At 45.8% G+C, this 19,395-nt stretch overlaps 2 protein-coding genes across 2 annotated transcripts; one reads left to right on the plus strand and one right to left on the minus strand.

Moving 5' to 3' along the window:
• The first annotated feature begins 103 nt into the window (after positions 1-103).
• LOC138783688 (olfactory receptor 2G3-like) lies at positions 104-7,052 on the plus strand. The gene is made up of 2 exons (XM_069958710.1): positions 104-1,063; positions 6,929-7,052. Exons 1-2 carry the CDS (start codon positions 126-128, stop codon positions 7,050-7,052), a joined length of 1,062 nt encoding a protein of 353 aa, XP_069814811.1. The 5' UTR covers positions 104-125.
• CFAP161 (cilia and flagella associated protein 161) lies at positions 6,799-18,813 on the minus strand. The gene is made up of 7 exons (XM_069956660.1): positions 18,627-18,813; positions 13,039-13,128; positions 12,697-12,935; positions 11,717-11,798; positions 10,835-10,993; positions 8,644-8,717; positions 6,799-7,479 (listed from the first exon to the last, which is right to left on the minus strand). Exons 1-7 carry the CDS (start codon positions 18,693-18,695, stop codon positions 7,302-7,304), a joined length of 891 nt encoding a protein of 296 aa, XP_069812761.1. The 5' UTR covers positions 18,696-18,813; the 3' UTR covers positions 6,799-7,301.
• Positions 18,814-19,395: the final 582 nt, after the last annotated feature.

The raw sequence follows: 19,395 nt of genomic DNA on the forward strand, positions 1-19,395 counted from the left end.
TTCCGCCGATACGCACCTTAATACATGTCCCCCACAGTGTCTGCTCATTCCAACAGCTGCTTTTGTTTTCTGTAGGAGGCTTTTAGTTAATGGGAAGTGGAAACAGAATAATCCTGCCTAATACTATGACTGGGATGAACATCTCCAAGTACAGAACAGTTGAAGAATTCATTCTGCTTGGGCTGACCAGCCAGAGGAACATTCAGATAGTGTTATTTGTTGTATTTTTATTCTGTTACATGATATCACTAACTGGTAACATAATCATTATGATTCTCAGCAGAATAAGCTCCCGGCTTCAGACTCCTATGTATTTCTTCTTGAGTAATCTGTCATTTTTGGACATCTGGTACACGTCAAGTATTGTTCCGAAAATGCTCATTAATTTCTTGTCAGTGAAGAAAAGCATATCTTTTACTGGTTGTGTGGCTCAGATGTTCATTCATCTCGCCCTAGGAGGGACGGAGTGCTACCTTTTGTTGTCAATGGCCTATGACCGCTATGTGGCTATATGTTCTCCATTACACTACACTACTATTATGCATCCTGTCTTGTGTATTAAGATGGCAGCTGGCTCATGGATTGGAGGTCTAATAAACTCACTTGTACACTCAATCTTTGCACTACAATTGCCTTATTGTGGTCCTAATGTAATAAATCACTTTTTCTGTGAGGTGCCGTCAGTGTTGGAGCTGGCCTGTGCAGATATATCTCTTAATAAGACGATTATTTTCTTCTTTGCTATGTTGGTGGTGATGGGTCCATTTTTCCTTATTCTCATCACATATGGTTACATCATTTCCAGCATACTGAGGATCAGCACATCTGTGGGGAGGAGGAAGGCCTTCTCCACCTGTGCTTCACATATTATAGTTGTATCCCTGTTTTATGGCACCATTATATTCATGTACATGAGACCAGGATCAACCCATGTAGCCAACCAAGATAAAATGGCCACCTTGTTCTACAGTGTTATAACACCAATGCTCAATCCTTTGATATATACCCTGAGGAACAAGGATGTAATAGGTGCCTTCAAAGACATCACCAGTAAAAAGATTGTGTCAGACAAAGGATAGTGACATTAAGGCCGGGTTCACACTATGTAGGACACCATCCGTTCTGTGACCCGGCTGGTGTCATTGAAGATCATCCTGGCCAGTACTGCAGTACTGGCCGGATGATCTTCATTTCTGTTGAATTGGGATGCGGCTGCATCCATGCACACCCGCATCCCAATTGACCATTGAACACAATGGGGAGTGTGGCCGGAGCTGCACTCTCCATTGTGTGACCTGTCTGGCTTGTGCAGCCGCTATTCAATTATAGCAGCCGCACAAAACTGACATCTCAGTTTTCGCTGCGGCCGCTAGGGATTCTGGCCGGAGCATATACTATGTGTATACACTCCAGCCGGGATCCCATAGACTGCAGTACAAATCTGCAACAACGGCCTTGATTAATATAAAACTTACATTGTGTGAACATAGCCTAATACAGTGGCAAATATGTACTATTGCAAATTCTGGTGCAAATTTCAAATACTCTTTTATACTACTTGTTCCACATTTACTATTTTCTAGGCAATTTCCTCTCTACATATAGTGTCTTCAGTGCAAGGGGCATGGTTTAAGAGGGGATACTGCATAAAGAATGCACCAAAATTGTCATAAAATCTTGGAGTGGTTTAAGTCAACTACTAGTTGATCTGAACTAAGATTAGATGGTCTAAAGGCTGTATTAGATGGCCCAACCTGCTATGTAAGCAAGCTCTGATCTGCTAGATCGGCACTCGCTTACACAGCCTTTTAAATGGCTTGATAATCATGTAGGGAGGGCACTTTGCTAGTGATGTTCCTGCTGCTCTTACTTTTCATCAGCCATCATCCCTGCATTTTTTATTACACGGAGATATGTGTGGCTAATGGGGGATTATCTTAGTGAATCTACAGTAGAATCGAAGCACTTTGTTCCTATCTGCATTCTGTTCATCAGGCTGCGGGCTTTGAAGTCTTCTTCTCTCCCTGCCACCCCCCCCCCCCAGGTGCTGGGAAACTGCTTGAAGTTTCCCAGGACTGGATCCATCTTTTCCAAGCACCCGGGGAGGAGCAGCAGGGAGTTGATCAGACTTCAAATCCTGCAGCCAGGGGCGTAGCTAATGTCTCCTGGGCCCTGGTGCGAGAGGTCAACTTGGGCCCCCCCCCTTTCACGACCAAGAGATGCTACTGGTAGGTGTGTGTGTGTATATATATATATATATATATATATATATATATATATATATATATATATACACACACACACTCCAAGGCAGATATAACCAATAACACCAGCATATGAGCATATAGGAAGTGAAAATATTATCACCATATATATTACCGCCATACTGTTACTGTATACTGAGACCAATATTGCCAATAATACACGTACACAAGGGGCAAATATTAACGCCACACCACAACCAATACCATCAACACATTGTTACTGACCAAATCCTGTATACTAAGACCAATAAAACACAGTACCAGATAACACGTAACAAATATTACCACATACTGACTAACACCGCCACATACTGACTAACACCACCGCTGCTACTGAATCCACTGTACACAGATCACTATCACCTTATACAGTCGTATAGAGGTGGACGCAGCTCTACACAGGTTGTATACACCATATACATTACAGCGCAGATATATCAGGTGACTCACAAGGGACGTCTTCTCTGATCGGAGTTCTTCCCTTTTCATTTTCTCCTTCTCCATCTGTCCTGGGCCGTTATGAGAACTTCTCCGAGCCACAAATCCACAGAATCTGCCAGACAAACATATTAGACTCCACACTCTGGCACCATCCTCATCTCTATTGCACATCTGTATTGGCCCCTTTACACCCTCATTTAGTGGGTAGCCCTGACACTATGTGACCCCCCTTATAGTATATATAGATGGCCCCCACTGCATGTTGCACCCCCCTTATAGATGGCCCCCTCTCCCCCCCATTATAGATGCCCCCCTCTCCTCCTATAGATAGCCCCCTCTCTCCCCCCCATTATAGATGCCCTCCTCTCTCCCCCCCATTATAGATGCCCCCCTCTCCCCTCTCCCCTTATAGATGGCCCCCTCTCCACCCTCCCCTTATAGATGGCCTCCTCTCTCCCCCCCTTGAAGATGGCCCCCTCTTCTCCCCCCCTTTATAGATGCCTCCCTCTCCCCCATTATAGATGCCCTCCTCCCCTTATAGATGGCCCTCTCTCCCCCCCTTGAAGATGGCCCCCTCTTCTCCCCCTCTTATAGATGCCCCCCTCTCTCCCCCCATTATAGATGCCCCTCTCTTCTCTCCCCCCCTTATAGATGCCCCCCCCCCCTTTCCTCTATGCTAAGCAGAATATAAAAAAAACACACAAACTCACCTGACAACCGCTCCCCTGGCGATCCTCTTCTTCTCCAGGCGCTGTGTGGTCCCCACAGTGGCGGATTAAATGTACCCTGGGCCCCGGGCTGTCCACCCAACCTGCCCCCCCCAGTCAATTCGCCCACATTATAATCTGCTACTGCGCCCCCCCCCCCCCCACACTGTCCCCAATAAACACTGCCTGCCTCCCCTCCCTGCTGGCCCAAATAAACATAATGTTTGGTCCCTTGCTGCTACCCCCAGTAAGCATTGCCCACCCCACCTCCACTGCCCCCAATAAACATATTGCCACCTCACCTGGTCCCCTGATGTTGCCCCCCCCCCAAGGTCACAGCAGCACAGAGGATGTCAGGAGAGGAGGGTGCTGATCTTATAGGAGAGGTCACAGCAGCACAGAGGATGTCAGGAGAGGAGGGTGCTGATCTTATAGGAGAGGTCACAGCAGCACAGAGGATGTCAGGAGAAGAGGGTGCTGATCTATAGGAGAGGTCCGAGAAGCACAGAGGATGTCAGGAGAGGAGGGTGCTGATCTTATAGGAGAGGTCACAGCAGCACAGAGGATGTCAGGAGAGGAGGGTGCTGATCTTATAGGGGAGGTCACAACAGCACAGAGGATGTCAGGAGAGGAGGGTGCTGATCTATAGGAGAGGTCCGAGAAGCACAGAGGATGTCAGGAGAGGAGGGTGCTGGTCTTATAGGGGAGGTCGCAGCGCCCAGCAGCACAGAGGATGTCAGGAGAGGAGGGTGCTGATCTATAGGGGAGGTCCCAGCATCACAGAGGATGTCAGGAGAGGAGGGTGCTAATCCTATAGGAGATAGTCCCCCTTTATAGATGGTCTCCCTCTTTCCCCCTTTATGGATGGTCTCCCTCTTTCCCCTCTTTAGATTGTCCCCCTCTTTCCCCCCTTATAGATGGTCCCCCTCTTTCCCCCCTTATAGATGGTCCCCCTCTTTCCCCCCTTATAGATGGTCCCCCTCCTTCTCCCCTTATAGATGGTCCCCCTCTCCCCCCTCCCTTTATAGATGGTCCCCCTCTTTCCCCCTTATAGATGGTCCCCCTCTTTCCCCCTTTATAGATGGTCCCCTCTTTCCCCCCTTATAGATGGCCCCCCTCTTTCCCCCCTTATAGATGGTCCCCCTCTTTCCCCCCTTATAGATGGTCCCCCTCTTTCCCCCCTTATAGATGGTCCCTCTCTCCCCCCTTATAGATGGTCCCTCTCTCCCCCCTTATAGATGGTCCCTCTCTCCCCCTCCCTTTATAGATGGTCCCCCTCTTCCCCCCCTTTATAGATGGTCCCCCCTCTTCTCCCTTTTATAGATGGTCCCCCTCTTTCCCCCCTTATAGATGGTCCCCCTCTTTCCCCCTTTATAGATGGTCCCCCTCTCCCCCCCTTATAGATGGTCCCCCTCTCCCCCTTTATAGATGGTCCCCCTCTTTCCCCCCTTATAGATGGTCCCCCTCTTTCCCCCTTTATAGATGGTCCCCCCCGTCAGTAAATAACACAAAAATAACAAAATACAACTCACCTACCCTGCGTTCCCCCGTCGATCATCTCTCCTTCTGCAGTCTCCGGCTGTCCCGTCCTCTCCCCGGCAGCATGCGCATCACACAGCTCCTAGTGCCGCCTGGGCCCTGACTTCCAGTACGTGCGCTCCCAGTACCGGAAGTCAGGGCCCCAGACGGCACTAGGAGCTGTGTGATGCGCGCGCTGCCGGGGAGAGGACGGGACACCCGTGCATCAGCCGGAGACTCTTGTGACCGCAATCGAAACAATGCTTGCGGTCACAAGAGTGCAGTGGCGAGGGGAAGGGGGCCTCCCAGGCGGCACTATAATGTGGGCGGCGTGGCATGGGCCCCCCCGGAGCCTCGGGCCCCGGGCGGCCGCCCAAACCGCCTACATTATAATCCGCCTATCCCCGTCCTATCCCCGGCAGCGCCGCGCATCAGTGAACTCTGTGTACGCCGGGGCTGGGACTTCCGGGACAGGAAGTGTCTCTGACATACGCTTCCTGTGCCGGAAATCAGGGCCCCAGGGAGCTCACTGATGCACGGCGCTGCCGGGGATAGGATGGGACACCCCCGGCAGCCACGCATCAGCTGGGGGCCCGGACAAGCCTGCTCTTGTGACTGCAAGCAAAACAATGCTTGCGGTCACAAGAGTAATTTAAGGGAGGAGTGCAGTGGCAAGGGGGCCTCGCGGGCCCCCCCTCGTAGCGGGCCGGGTCGCTGCGGCGACCGCGGCTACCCTGGTAGCTACGCCACTGCCTGCAGCCTGATGAACAGAATGCAGATAGAAACAAAGTGCAGACTGTGCATACACCAAAAAAATCGAACATACAAATTGAAGCCACAGGGGATCTAATTTGCTGCAGTTTTTTTTTTTACAAAGCAACTCTTAATGTGACCCAGTAGTATGTATGCCTCCTGATGAGATTGCATATGGTGCCCAGGAAATCTCCACCTGCATTGGTAAGCTGTTTATTAGTCTGCCTACTTGGCAGCACTTGATGCACTGAAACATAATATCTCAGAAGTTCTTTGTTGGATTTACGTTTAGGAAATGTAAGAACTATTTAATGGTACCAATGCCTTCACCATCCAGGAACTGCCTACACTAGGAGGAACCCAGGTCCTACTGCACCAGCCTATGGTCTGACAATGGCTGGATCCTGGTATATAACACTCAGGATATTGTTGGCTATTAGGGTATATAACACTCAGGATATTGTTGGCTATTAGGGGATATAACACTCAGGATATTGTTGGCTATTATGTGGGGAAGCATATGCTTCCCAAGACCATGTCTGACCCACCTCTAATTTGGTCATACTGGTTGAAGTTGCAGGCAGTCTAACATTCACCACAGTGTCTCGAGACTTTTTCTATTAATCCTTGCAAAAGAGCTGATACCAGTGTTGCTGCCCCCTACAGCTCTCATGTGTATTGTCCAATTTCCTGGTATCTTCTCCAAAGGATGTGCTGGGGGACAGATCCAACTTTCTTGCACTGGCACCTGTGGAGCAGCTGGACTACCTGTGCAGGTACCAACTCACATTGATAGTAGTGACAAGCACACTAGAAACCTATTATTACTTTGTACATATTATGGTGAAATATGTCACATGGAATTTTCAAACACTACCAAGCACTGAGCCCCATAAAGAATGAACGGAGCATTGGCAGTACACCTACGGTGAACTCCATCCATTTAGGAGGTGTTTCTCTGTTTTTGTGATTGGTGGGGATCTCAATAGTCACATATCCTGTGGATAAGGAATAACATTGCATAGGAATACCTCTTAAATGTTTTTCCACTAGAGTTTGTCCACACTAAAATAAAAATGTAACGAAATGTGCCAGACTTGTCTTTAATGTTTAATCTATTTTTACTGAAATAATTGTTGAATAAAATAACAATTAGGCCCGGCGGGTAACAGACAGAGTATAGAAGAGCCCTTCTCTCCATTATTGCATTCTAATGGCAAGTTATGTGCTGGGAAGTTATTACAGCAATCAAAACTTGGCTTTTATTAGAGTAATATCATATAGCAGCCCCTTTCTATGCCAGGGGCGTCAAACTCACGGCCCTCCAGCTGCTGCAAAACTACAATTTCCATCATGCCTGGACAGCTAAAGCTTTGTCTCTCCAGACATGATAGGAATTGTAGTTCTGCAACAGCTGGAAGGCCATGAGTTTGACACCTGTGTTCTGTGCTATGGAGCTAATAGTTTATTGCAAAAAGATGGAAGGTCAGATTGGGCTTTTACTTAGCTTGGTAGAGTTTATTGCAATGTTATTACAGGTTGTAGTTGCTTCAACTCATGAAAGATTCACTAACATGTGAACATGAACATGAGATGTTTTCTTTTTATATGGAGCTTATCAAACATGTTTGCTTTCATTCATGTCTTCGCTTGGTGGGTCAGGTCTATCAAACATTGTGTTTATGTCATCACTTGGGTTTCCAGTCACAATAATCCAATGATTTTCATTCTCTTCCACTTTGTGTCCATTTAGGTATGTGTGAGCAGTGATTTCACATTCCTTGCCAAATAATGTCCTGCAACAGAGATCACAAGAAATATGAAGATCTAGACCTATTGCAAGCTGTATATCTTGTGCTACATAATATATAACAAAATGGATTTGTTATATAAAAAAAACTTAACTATAACACAAAAGTTATGCTAGTGGATACAATTACACTGTAAGGCAGTGTTCACACTACGTAAGTTTTGTAATAATTACTGCGGAACTTACATTGTGCTGCCTTTAAATTAATCCCTAACGGAGTGTATACATATGGTATACACTCCGGTCGGGATCCCTAGCGGCACCGCAAGAAACTGACATGTCAGTTTTCTGTGGCCGCTATTCAGTGAATAGCGGCCACAGAAAACCTGTCAGTTCACACAACGCTCCATTGTGTACATCAGGGAATTCGGATGTGGGCGCGCACGGATGCGCCCGCATCCGAATTCAGCAGCAGTGAAGGTCATCCGGCCCGTACTGTAGTACCGGCCAGGGTGATCTTCTCTGACAACAGCCGTGTCACGGAACGGCCGGTGTCTTACTACGTGGAAACATGGCCTAATTGTATAATTATCAGTGCAATTATTATAATTGTACAATTATCAGCTCTTAAAAGTGCCAAACAGGCCCCTGAGAAGGTATATCTGACTATACCACCTCTTTTAAATCAGAGGCAATAACGAATAATCTTTCTTGACAGACATCTTGGGAGAGATTTATCAAAAGATGTAAAATATCGACTGGTGTAAACTGTCTACAGCAACCAATCACAGCTCCGCTTTCACTTGACCAGAGCTGAGCTGTGATTGGTTGCTGTCGGCAGTTTACACCAGTGTTTATTTTGCACGCTTTGATAATCCCCCCATGTCGTAAGTTTTGTGACTCTGGAAACTGGACGGGGATTTATCATTCACTATGCCGGTCATAGTGGCAAAACTGAGCAATTTTTTTTTTTTGTGTGTGAGCTGTGCAAAATCTGGGACTTCCAGGAAAAATATTTGTGCTATTTTGCTATTTGGTGCTGGTGCAGGGGGTAATAAATTCCCCAAGTGCTTTCTATGGAGTCCTCTAGTTTGCAGTATTTTACCCAATCTGTTGCGTATGTTACAGGGGATTCTAAGATATCATAGTGTAGTAAACAAGGATGGAACACTAGGAAGTCAGAATAATGAATATGGACTCTGTGGCTTACCATAGTATATACTTCCTAAGGACAGCCAAGCATTGATTTGTCTTACTGTGAACAATAAGGACTTTGGTGTTCGCCTGGAATTAGAAAAAAAAATTGTATTAATAACGCAACTAGTCAAAGCTCACTGCATCAAACTAGAAATATTGGTGGGATTTTGTTAATACTCTCAAAATCTTAATGCTGTATTACACAACACGATTTTGAGGAGAAAGTGAGCGCCGACCTGTCTGGTCAGCACTTGCTTCTCCCTCATTCCCTGCTCGCTGCCTTTGTTATTGCGCAAACACACACACACACACAAACAAACAGCAAGCGAGAGGGGCTGCCTGGGCGATCCTTAGATCAATCAATCGCCCGGGCTGCTCATTGACGTCAGTGGCAGAATGCTGCAGATGCTTCTGTTACATGAAGCGACATGCAGCAGACCATCACTGTTGTTATCTTGATTTTTCAACATGTCTGCTGGTCGTGGTCTTTTTTTTTTTTTTTTTTTTTGAATTCTAAATTTTATTCATTTTTCAAATTTTTAAAAGAGGCACACATATAACATTAGTTGTAGATACTGCAAAACAGGGACAAAGCACCTTTGGGTGCACAAACAAGAATGGGACAGAGTCAGAGAGCCAACATGGCACAACATTACCAACAACAGTTTCCGAAATAACTCCCACAGCGGGGAGACCATCCCTGAAAATGAGACACATCTCATCACGTAGAGAGAGAAGAGCTGACGCTCAGGAAAGGGAAAGAATAAGAAGCGTCAACATCTAGGGGAGGGGGGGAGGAAGACAAAGACGGGAGACTACAATACCGAGGAACACACGAAGGGAGAGGACAGTGACAACCTACACACAAACCAAGATATGAAAGGAACACACAGAGGGAGTGGAGGAGGGCGGAAGCGCCTCACTGAGATATGAGAGTCTTATATTCATCAGATTCAGCAAACTGTTCCCAATAGTACCAGGTCTGAAAGAACCGGGAATTCCGGTCATGTAGTTGTGCGGTAAGGTCCTCCATGTTTTTAAGGTCTTCCACCTTCCGCAACCACATAGAGATTGAGGGGGGAGCTGGACTCCTCCAAAGGGCAGGCATACAGGCCCTGGCAGCGTTGACCAGGTGGCGGATGAGAGAGCGGCGGTAGCCTCTTAGCAGGATGTCCGACATGTGCAGGAGGAAAAGCGACGGAGAGAAAGGAAGAGGAGAGTCTGTAAAGGTAGAGGCAATACGCCAAACCTCTCTCCAAAAGGGGACCAGTTTGGGGCAACTCCAAAAGGTGTGGAGAAGGGTCCCTTCCTCACCATAATTCCTCCAGCACAGGGGAGATACTTCAGGAAAAATTCTATGGAGGCGGACCGGAACCCGGTACCATCTCGAGAGAATCTTATAGCCCGCCTCCTGTAAGCGGGAGGAGATGGAGGAAGTGTGAGTACAGGTATATATTCGGTCCAATTGTGGACCCGTGAATGAGACATTCAAGTCTTGCTCCCAAGCAGCAAGGAATGGAGGGGGCGGCTGATCCGGGGGGGAACCCAACACGGCGTAAAGAAGGGAGAGCGAGTGTCGGAGCGGGCACCAAACGATTATCATCTGGAAAGGTCCGTAATCTGCCAGGTGCGGCCGATAATCATTTGGTGCAAACTTAGATGGGCGGACCTGCCTACCCCTTGTCCCAGCCCAGGTCCGTCCATCTAAGTTTGCACCAAATGATTATCGGCCGCACCTGGCAGATTACTGATCTTTCCGGATGGGTGCAGTTGTTGGCAATCATTAGCACTGAGATTCCCAGACACTAGCCCTGGATCCCTGATGCTAGCAAGCGTTGCTTGCTGGTGAAAGGTGGCAGAGCAAGGTTCTTCACCCCATTGCTTACCCTTTTAGCCACAGGATGCATTGAGCCTGCTTTGACTTTCAACAAGTGACAACTTACATGTCCCGGCCAAGTGCAGCCGCCTCTCCCTCTCCCCTGCTGGTCTGTAACATCATAGGAACTGATATACAAAGTAGTTTTCATGACTATAGTGCTCCCTCTTGTGGTAATTATTTAATATTACAGTGGGATCTGGCTTGTTAATAATAAACTCTGAATAACAGTCCCAAATGGGACAGGTATTATAACACAATAATATGCCATTGTACTGACACTTTCAGAAGTGAGGTAACAAATAGAAACAATGATTTCTATACTTACTGGAACAGGTAGTCCTTCATGTTCTAGCCTAAGCTGTGGGTCCAGGTAAACAACCTGCCAGCAGCTCTCATAGGAATTCTGGTCTGTTAAACTGACCTCTTGCAGATGAGACTTCTTACTGCTCTTAAGAAAGGATTTACGATCACTTGTCAAATATACCTGGAAAAAGGAACAAAGAAGAACAAATGTGTATAAAAATAATGACACATTGTGATGTGTGTGCTGATATAGAGTATTTTAATATTTTATATTCATAGAGTATTTCTAGTATTTTCTAGAGTATGTAGAGTATTTCCACTGCAATAGTGGATATATAGTTTGTCACTAGTTTTTATATGGTATCAGGTGCATGCTACACAATAATACAATACAATGGTACCTTGGTTTAAGAGTAACTTGGATTAAGAGCATTTTGGTTTAAGAGATTACAGTTTTTCAAAATTGTGACTTGGTTTAAGAGCATTCCTTTGGTTTAAGAGCTCCCTGTACTGGGTGGGAGCAGGAGTGGAGGAGGGGCATGGTCTGCAGAGCGAGGTCTACAGCTCTGTACTCTGACCAGGGAAGTCTCCCTCACCTTCCAAATCATAGCAGATCCACTTCAGGCTGGGGCTCACATCAGGGGACAGGACTGTGGAGGTTTATGCACTTACTATACATTATACTCCACATGCTGATTGCTATACTGTCCAATAACTTATAATATGACATATTCAGCTGTCTCTAAATGTCTCATTTTCATTTGTTTTACATGTTGTTCAGAATAAAAAAAAACATTATTTTTTATGCTCGTAATCCAAAGCACCACTGTATATGTGTTTTGTTCTTTAAACGCATATTACACTTTAAGACAGTTCTATAATAATAATTGCTGGAATCACTTACATGGCCCATGAATTCTTCTGCTGTCATCAAGGCAAAATTCTGTCCATAGCACAAAGGTTCTCCAGGCTCGCTACCATCTACACTGTCACAAAATACAAATCTACAGTCACATTCTATGAAGGAATGATTTCTACAACTCATGGCACATGGAAAACAGTTCTATATTAGATGTCTATTATTAGGGGGGGGGGGGGACACATTCCGGTCAACGCACGTGGCCGAAACTATCATCAGTTCACCAAATGCCACGCAATGCTGCCGGGTGAAAGCATGGGGGTTTAGTTTCAGCCGCATGTGTTTATCTGACACGTGGTAAATAGAGATGAGCAAACCGGGTTCGGGTTCGAGTCCATCCGAACCCGAACGCTCGGCATTTTATTAGCGGGGGCTGCTGAAGTTGGATATAGCTCTAAGGTTGTCTGGAAAACATGGATACAGCCAATGACTATATCCATGTTTTCCACATAGCCTTAGGGCTTTATCCAACTTCAGCAGCCACCGCTAATCAAATGCCGAAAGTTCGGGTTCGGATGGACTCGAGCATGCTCCAGGTTCACTCATCTCTAGTGGTTAAGCAACATTCGGATACAGCCACATGTAACATTTCCTGACTAATTCTGTAGGGGAAAGTCCACACCAAAATGTGCATCACTGACTTACCAGCAGAAAATCTGCAGCATGTATAGTACTTGTGAATAGAGATGAGAGAACTTTACGTATGCTTGTGTTCTTTCAAATCCAAACTCTCAGCATTTGATTTCCAGGGGCTGAAGTTGTATGCAGCCCTAGGGAGTCCTGAAAAACATTGATAAAGCCTATGGCTGTATCCATGTTTTTAAGGCAGCATTAGGGCTGCATCCAACTTTTTCAGCCACTGGTAATCAAATGCTGAGAGTTTAGGTTCGGATGAACTTCATAGTCTGTCCTTTACAGTGTACACCATGGAAATAAGTGGTTGCACACAATTTCATAATGCCTACCTTGTAATAATGAAAGCATTTCTGCCGCAGGGTTTGACATTGCTGCTGGCACTGACGCCGCATGGTGCAGTCAGGTGGTCCTTTGCATGGATTGCACTTTCTTCTGGGTTTGCAGACAGGGTATAGTTACCGTGTACTGGAGATGGATTACTCAATGACTGCTCACTGTTTTCTGGATTGAGTAACATAATAATATCTCCAAAATGAAGATATCCATCCTTAGAAATGGAAAGCTCTGCCTGATGTATTAGGAAAGAAAGGTTATTTATAGAATCCTTTGACTTGCCACTGACCTAACAGGTTCTGGCAAATATATACACATATTACATATTTATTTCTTACCTTTTTTAAAACATTTGTCTTAAGATTGCTGGACTTCTGTACTAGGAGTTCTCCTTTTTCTCTTTTTTCTAAGAAATCTTTCAAAAGCTCCTACATGACAAATAACACCCAGTACATAGAGGTTATTATATATCAGATTCGGGTTCTATGATATAGTATAAATAACTGAGCACATCATCCTGTGAGTTACTGCTAGTATATTCTCTATTATCAGGCCAGTAAAATCTAAGGGCCGTAATAGACGTCCTGATCACTGTAGTAAACAAGAGCAGATCTGCCTATTACAGAGCTTGATTATCATGCAGCAAGGGCTGTATGTATGTGTATATATATATATATATATATATATATATATATATATATATATATATATAGTTAGTTATGTCAGTGCAGCCCTTGCTTTAGAGGTGAAGTACATACATTACCTATCCATGCTTCCTGATGTTCTCTTTGCTTCTGCCCGCTCCCAGCAGTCTCCGGTGGCACTTCAAAGCCGGTGTCTAAAGTAACAGGCTGCTGTGCCAATCACTGGCTGCGGCAGTCCCGTCCAAGGCATTGATTGGCTGAGCAGCCTGTCACTTTGCAGACTGGCTGAAGTTGCACCGACAGCTGCAGGGGACGTGGAGAGGTAATGTCGGCCAATGATCATTGTCTTTATTACATAGAGTGATAATCTGCTCTGAGTTGGCGTAGGTTTCCTCTGCGCACTCACTGGTGCACACAGGATTTATGTAGAGGCAGTGCGTAATGTCGGAGCTGCAGGGACTTTTTTAAGCCCGGCGGAGAAAACGCCAGTCTTTATAAATGTCCCCCTTAGTCTATTGATATGAGATACAAAAGTTCATGTGGATATGATTCACATTGATGGACAAACATGAATAAACTCCCTATTCTCTGTAGGAAAGGAAAGAGTAAACCGTAGCTGGGTGGCTCAGGTAACAGCTTACTGTATATCTTCCTAAACAATAAGGTTGGGTAGTAAAAAAAAAACAACTTGCCGCACCTATTCTTTTTCCCGACATTTTCGGTCCGTGGAGGGTCAGAAGATAGACAAAACAACTGAAGGCAATGGGCTCAGCTAACTTTAGTTTAAGATGTATGGGTACCTTAAAGGAGAAGTCTGGCGAAAATTTTTATTACATTTTTGTATTGTCCCCCAAAAGTAATACAAATCCCCAATATACACTTATCACGGAAAATGCTTATAAATTGCTTTTTTCCCTGCACTTCCTACTGCTTCAAGGCTTCACTTCCTGGATAAAATGGTGATGTCACGAACCGACTCCCAGAGCTGTGCGGGCTGTGGCTGCTGGAGAGGATGATGGCAGAGGGATGCTCAGTGTCCCTCCAGTGCCCTGTGTCCCTCAGTGTTCCCCTGCCATCATCCTCTCCGGCAGCCACAGCCCGCACAGCTCTGGGAGTCGGGTCGTGACATCATCATGTTATCCAGGAAGTTACATAACCATGTTATCCAGGAAGTGACATCACCATATTATCCAGGAAGTGACATCACCATGTTACCCAGGAAGTGACATCACCATATTATCCAGGAAGTGACATCATCCTCTCCAGCAGCCACAGCCCACACAGCTCTGGGAGTCGGGTCGTGACATCACCATGTTATCCAGTAAGTGAAGCCTTGATGCAGTAGTAAGTGCAGGGAAAAAAGCACTTTATAAGCATTTCCCGTAATAAGTGTATATTGGGGATTTGTATTACTTTTGGGGGACAATACCATACTTTTATAAAAATTTTTGCCTGACTTTTTCTTTAAAGAGTACCTGTCACTAAAAATTGATCCCACCAGGTCTCACTGTTGACGCAAGGTGCGATACTACCGCAATCCACTCCCCGATCAGCTGATGATTCCGACAATGTAGGCTTATAGACTTGCGTAGTCAGATTTAGCTGTTACGGAGCCACGGCTGGGGGGTGGATTGCGTTCTCTTCCTATAGCTTCAGATCAGAGTGGGTGTCAGCCGTGAGATTTGCTTTGATCAATAACTTTTAAAGTGACTGATGACCTCTGCCCGTGTCATAAACTCCATTCTATGCAAGGGCGGATTCCGTCTTTGGTCCAAAGAATGAAGTGTGCACATACCTTATGCCTGTACATTTCATGTGTTACTTACTTTCTTGTTTGTCTTAGCGTCACTGTCATTTTTTTTGCAAGAAATCGTTAGTACTGGCGATTTTAAGAAACTTTGTTATTGGGCAAATATGCCATTATCTGCATTTAAAAAAGACTTTTTCCAGTCCCTCCCCTCCCTCCTCTCTCTCATTCACTGCTCATTATCAGGAAATCAAGGACTCTTTTACATCAGTCAAGCCCTGTGTAACCTATGGAGAGGGGAGGGGGAGGAGGGAGATTAGTCGTCAGCAGAGAGCAGAGAACAAAGAATTAGACAGCGGGACCTGTGTGAAAGCCGGTATTCAGAGGCCAGAGATCAGTGCTGACTTCAGAGGAGATAGCCCGGTGATGTAGCTGTAAATTAACTCTTTGTTGTCCTGTTTTGGTGCCTCATCTCCCTCCACCCCTCCCCTCTCCATAGAAAACCATGAAGACTGCTTAAACTGCTTTTTCATTATAAAAATTCATTTTTCAGCTAATAAACCCAATTACAAAGTTTCTTTTCTTAAAATTGCCTGTACTATTGATTTCTGCAAAAATAAATCTAAACGACATTGACACTTTAAAGGATTCCCTGCAATCCTGAGCTACCAGGCGATTTTGGCTGCGACACAGGTTAAGTAGCCAAAGATCATTGTGTCTGTCTGAGAAAGTGAACACTGCCGCACTGTTGCAGTGACCACTACCACAAATCCAACCTGAATGTTGTGTTTACGGCAACTTAGGAGCCGCAACATGACCCCATTCACTCTGTATTCACTCAGCAGCACAATCCAGTCAATGTGACCGCTTTCTCAGCCAGAGTCCATGTAGCCTTAACCATAGACACTCACCCTGTAGCCAAAACCATAGTCAGTCACCATGTAGCCCTAACCATAGACAGTCACCATGTAGCCCTAACCATAGTCAGTCACCATGTAGCCCTAACCATAGTCAGTCACCATGTAGCCCTAACCATAGTCAGTCACCATGTAGCCCTAACCATAGTCAGTCACCATGTAGCCCTAACCATAGTCAGTCACCATGTAGCCCTAACCATAGTCAGTCAGCATGTAGCCCTAACCATAGTCAGTCACCATGTAGCCCTAACCATAGACAGTCACCATGTAGTCCTAACCATAGTCAGTCACCATGTAGCCCTCACCATAGTCAGTCACCATGTAGTCCTAACCATAGTCAGTCTCCATGTAGCCCTAACCATAGTCAGTCACCACGTAGCCCTAACCATAGACAGTCACCACGTAGCCCTAACCATAGACAGTCACCACGTAGCCCTAACCATAGACAGTCACCATGTAGCCCTAACCATAGTCAGTCACCATGTAGCCCTAACCATAGACAGGCACCATGTAGCCCTAGCCATAGTCAGTCACCACGTAGCCCTAACCATAGACAGTCACCACGTAGCCCTAACCATAGTCAGTCACCATGTAGCCCTAACCATAGACAGGCACCATGTAGCCCTAACCATAGACAGTCACCATGTAGCCCTAACCATAGACAGGCACCATGTAGCCCTAACCATAGTCAGTCACCATGTAGCCCTAACCATAGACAGTCACCATGAAGCCCTAACCATAGACAGTCACCATGTAGCCCTAACCATAGACAGTCACCACGTAGCCCTAACCATAGTCAGTCACCACGTAGCCCTAACCATAGTCAGTCACCACGTAGCCCTAGCCATAGTCAGTCACCACGTAGCCCTAACCATAGACAGTCACCATGTAGCCCTAACCATAGACAGTCACCATGTAGCCCTAACCATAGTCAGTCACCATGTAGCCCTAACCATAGTCAGTCACCATGTAGCCCTAACCATAGTCAGTCACCATGTAGCCCTAACCATAGTCAGTCTCCATGTAGCCCTAACCATAGTCAGCCACCATGTAGCCCTAACCATAGTCAGTCACCATGTAGCCCTAACCATAGACAGTCATCACGTAGCCTTAGCCATAGTCAGTCATCACGTAGCCCTAACCATAGTCAGTAACCATGTAGCCCTAACCATAGTCAGCCACCATGTAGCCCTAACCATAGTCAGTCACCATGTAGCCCTAACCAGTCAGTCACCATGTAGCCCTAACCATAGACAGTCACCATGAAGCCCTAACCATAGACAGTCACCATGTACCCCTAACCATAGACAGTCACCACGTAGCCCTAACCATAGTCAGTCACCACGTAGCCCTAACCATAGTCAGTCACCACGTAGCCCTAGCCATAGTCAGTCACCATGTAGCCCTAACCATAGACAGACACTATGTAGCCCTAACCATAGTCAGTCACCATATAGCCCTAACCATAGTCAGTCACCATGTAGCCCTAACCATAGTCAGTCACCATGTAGCTCTAACCATAGTCAGTCACCATGTAGCTCTAACCATAGTCAGTCACCATAGTCAGTCACCATATAGCCCTAACCATAGTCAGTCACCATGTAGCCCTAACCATAGTCAGTCACCATGTAGCTCTAACCATAGACAGTCACCACGTAGCCTTAGCCATAGTCAGTCACCACGTAGCCCTAACCATAGTCAGTCACCACGTAGCCCTAACCATAGTCAGTCACCATGTAGCCCTAACCATAGTCAGTCACCATGTAGCCCTAACCATAGACAGACACTATGTAGCCCTAACCATAGTCAGTCACCATATAGCCCTAACCATAGTCAGTCACCATGTAGCCCTAAGCATAGTCAGTCACCATGTAGCTCTAACCATAGTCAGTCACCATGTAGCTCTAACCATAGTCAGTCACCATGTAGCCCTAACCATAGTCAGTCAGCATTTTTATAGGAAATCTGTCATCACTTTCATTGTGCCAGGACCATGAGCTGTCAGGTCCCTGCCCCACCAGCCTTGGCGGACAGATCTCCCCTATTGGGGTATGGGAGGGAGATCTAGCAGTCACAGCAGATGGAGCCACCAGGGATGACTCATGGTTCGGGCAGCATCAAAGTGAGGTCAGGTTCCTTTAAACACATACTGATGTATATAACTATATATATATTACTTGCCATTTCTGAGACTACGGGAAAGAGTAATAATGTTTCCTGACAGAAAACTAGTTGCTGAATGTTTATAGACGTGCCCTAATATACATGTGACATCCCATCAACTCCTATAGTCAGTGACTAATACTAACGATGACTGGTGGTCAGTGGGGGCCCTACTGGTCAGTACTCGGGCTAGTGGCGCTTGTTGAACTACAGCGGCCCCTTGAGGTTCAAGTGGGAACTGCAGCATAGCCCCATTCACTTGAGCAATTTCCAGCACCGCTCAGCAGTGAAGCTGTATCCATAAGACAGGAGGCCCATCACTCTCTCTGTCTCTCTCATACAGTGGCCCCCACTCTGTGGATCTCCAGCTGCCGGGGCATGCTGGGAGTTGTAGTTTTACAACAGCTGGAGGGCATTGCTCTAATATAGAGAGCATACTATAGACCATCAGATACCTCGTCCAGGCACACATCCTCATTCCAGTTCCCGACTCGCACGGAGGAGCAGAAGGTCCGGACGCTCATGATGATGGCAGTCCTGGCTCAAATCTTCAGTGTACTATGGCTGCTATAGGAACTGCAGCCTGTTTACAAGTTACTATGGCAACCCAGATGCAGACGTGAGCTGACGTGATGACGTTTTTAAAATCCGACGCCATGTTGGTTGTGGCACGGGCGCTGTGGAGCATAATGGAGCGCTGGTGACATCTAGCGGTTGTATGGGGTGTCAATTGTTACCTGAGTGCTTATGGTGACATCTAGCTGTAGCAATTGGTATTGCATACGGTTTTACATAAAAGTAGCTAAAGGGAGGAATATTTACTGCATATCAGTGACGACTGTCTTTATTAAGGTGCTCTATGCACACTATGGGAATTTTTTTTTTTTTTTTTAAATACATGTACATTGAGGGTGTTCACACATTCAATTGCCATTAAAAACTTGAATAATAATATACAAATAAATATATTATTATTATTGTTATTATTATTATTATTATAATTCAAGTTTTTAATCGCAATTTAAGGATTAAAAACCTTATCAACAGGGCAGCTTATGGAGGGTCTATGCTCTGTAACACCTGTGACAGGAGAGCTAGTGATATAAACTGCAGTGTGTGGTATTGTGTTGGGTCTTTAGAGTTGTTGCCGTTCACAATTTATTTCACAACCCATATATCATAATCTCATCCGCCTATCTCAGATACACACAGGATAGTTTTAGA

This window comes from Dendropsophus ebraccatus, chromosome 1 (genome assembly GCF_027789765.1).
Source record: "Dendropsophus ebraccatus isolate aDenEbr1 chromosome 1, aDenEbr1.pat, whole genome shotgun sequence".
Taxonomy (NCBI): Eukaryota; Metazoa; Chordata; class Amphibia; order Anura; family Hylidae; genus Dendropsophus; species Dendropsophus ebraccatus.

Bases quoted from the DNA above. Each gene is read 5' to 3' on its own strand.
- LOC138783688 (XM_069958710.1), top strand. From the start codon at position 126: ATGACTGGGATGAACATCTCCAAGTACAGAACAGTTGAAGAATTCATT. The intron at 1,064-6,928 runs GTCAGACAAAGG...AAGTTATTACAG, and splicing joins ATCACCAGTAAAAAGATTGT to CAATCAAAACTTGGCTTTTA.
- CFAP161 (XM_069956660.1), bottom strand. From the start codon at position 18,695: ATGAGCGTCCGGACCTTCTGCTCCTCCGTGCGAGTCGGGAACTGGAAT. The intron at 12,936-13,038 runs GTAAGAAATAAA...CTAATACATCAG, and splicing joins AGACAAATGTTTTAAAAAAG to GCAGAGCTTTCCATTTCTAA. The intron at 7,480-8,643 runs GTAAGCCACAGA...TCTCTGTTGCAG, and splicing joins CTTAGGAAGTATATACTATG to GACATTATTTGGCAAGGAAT.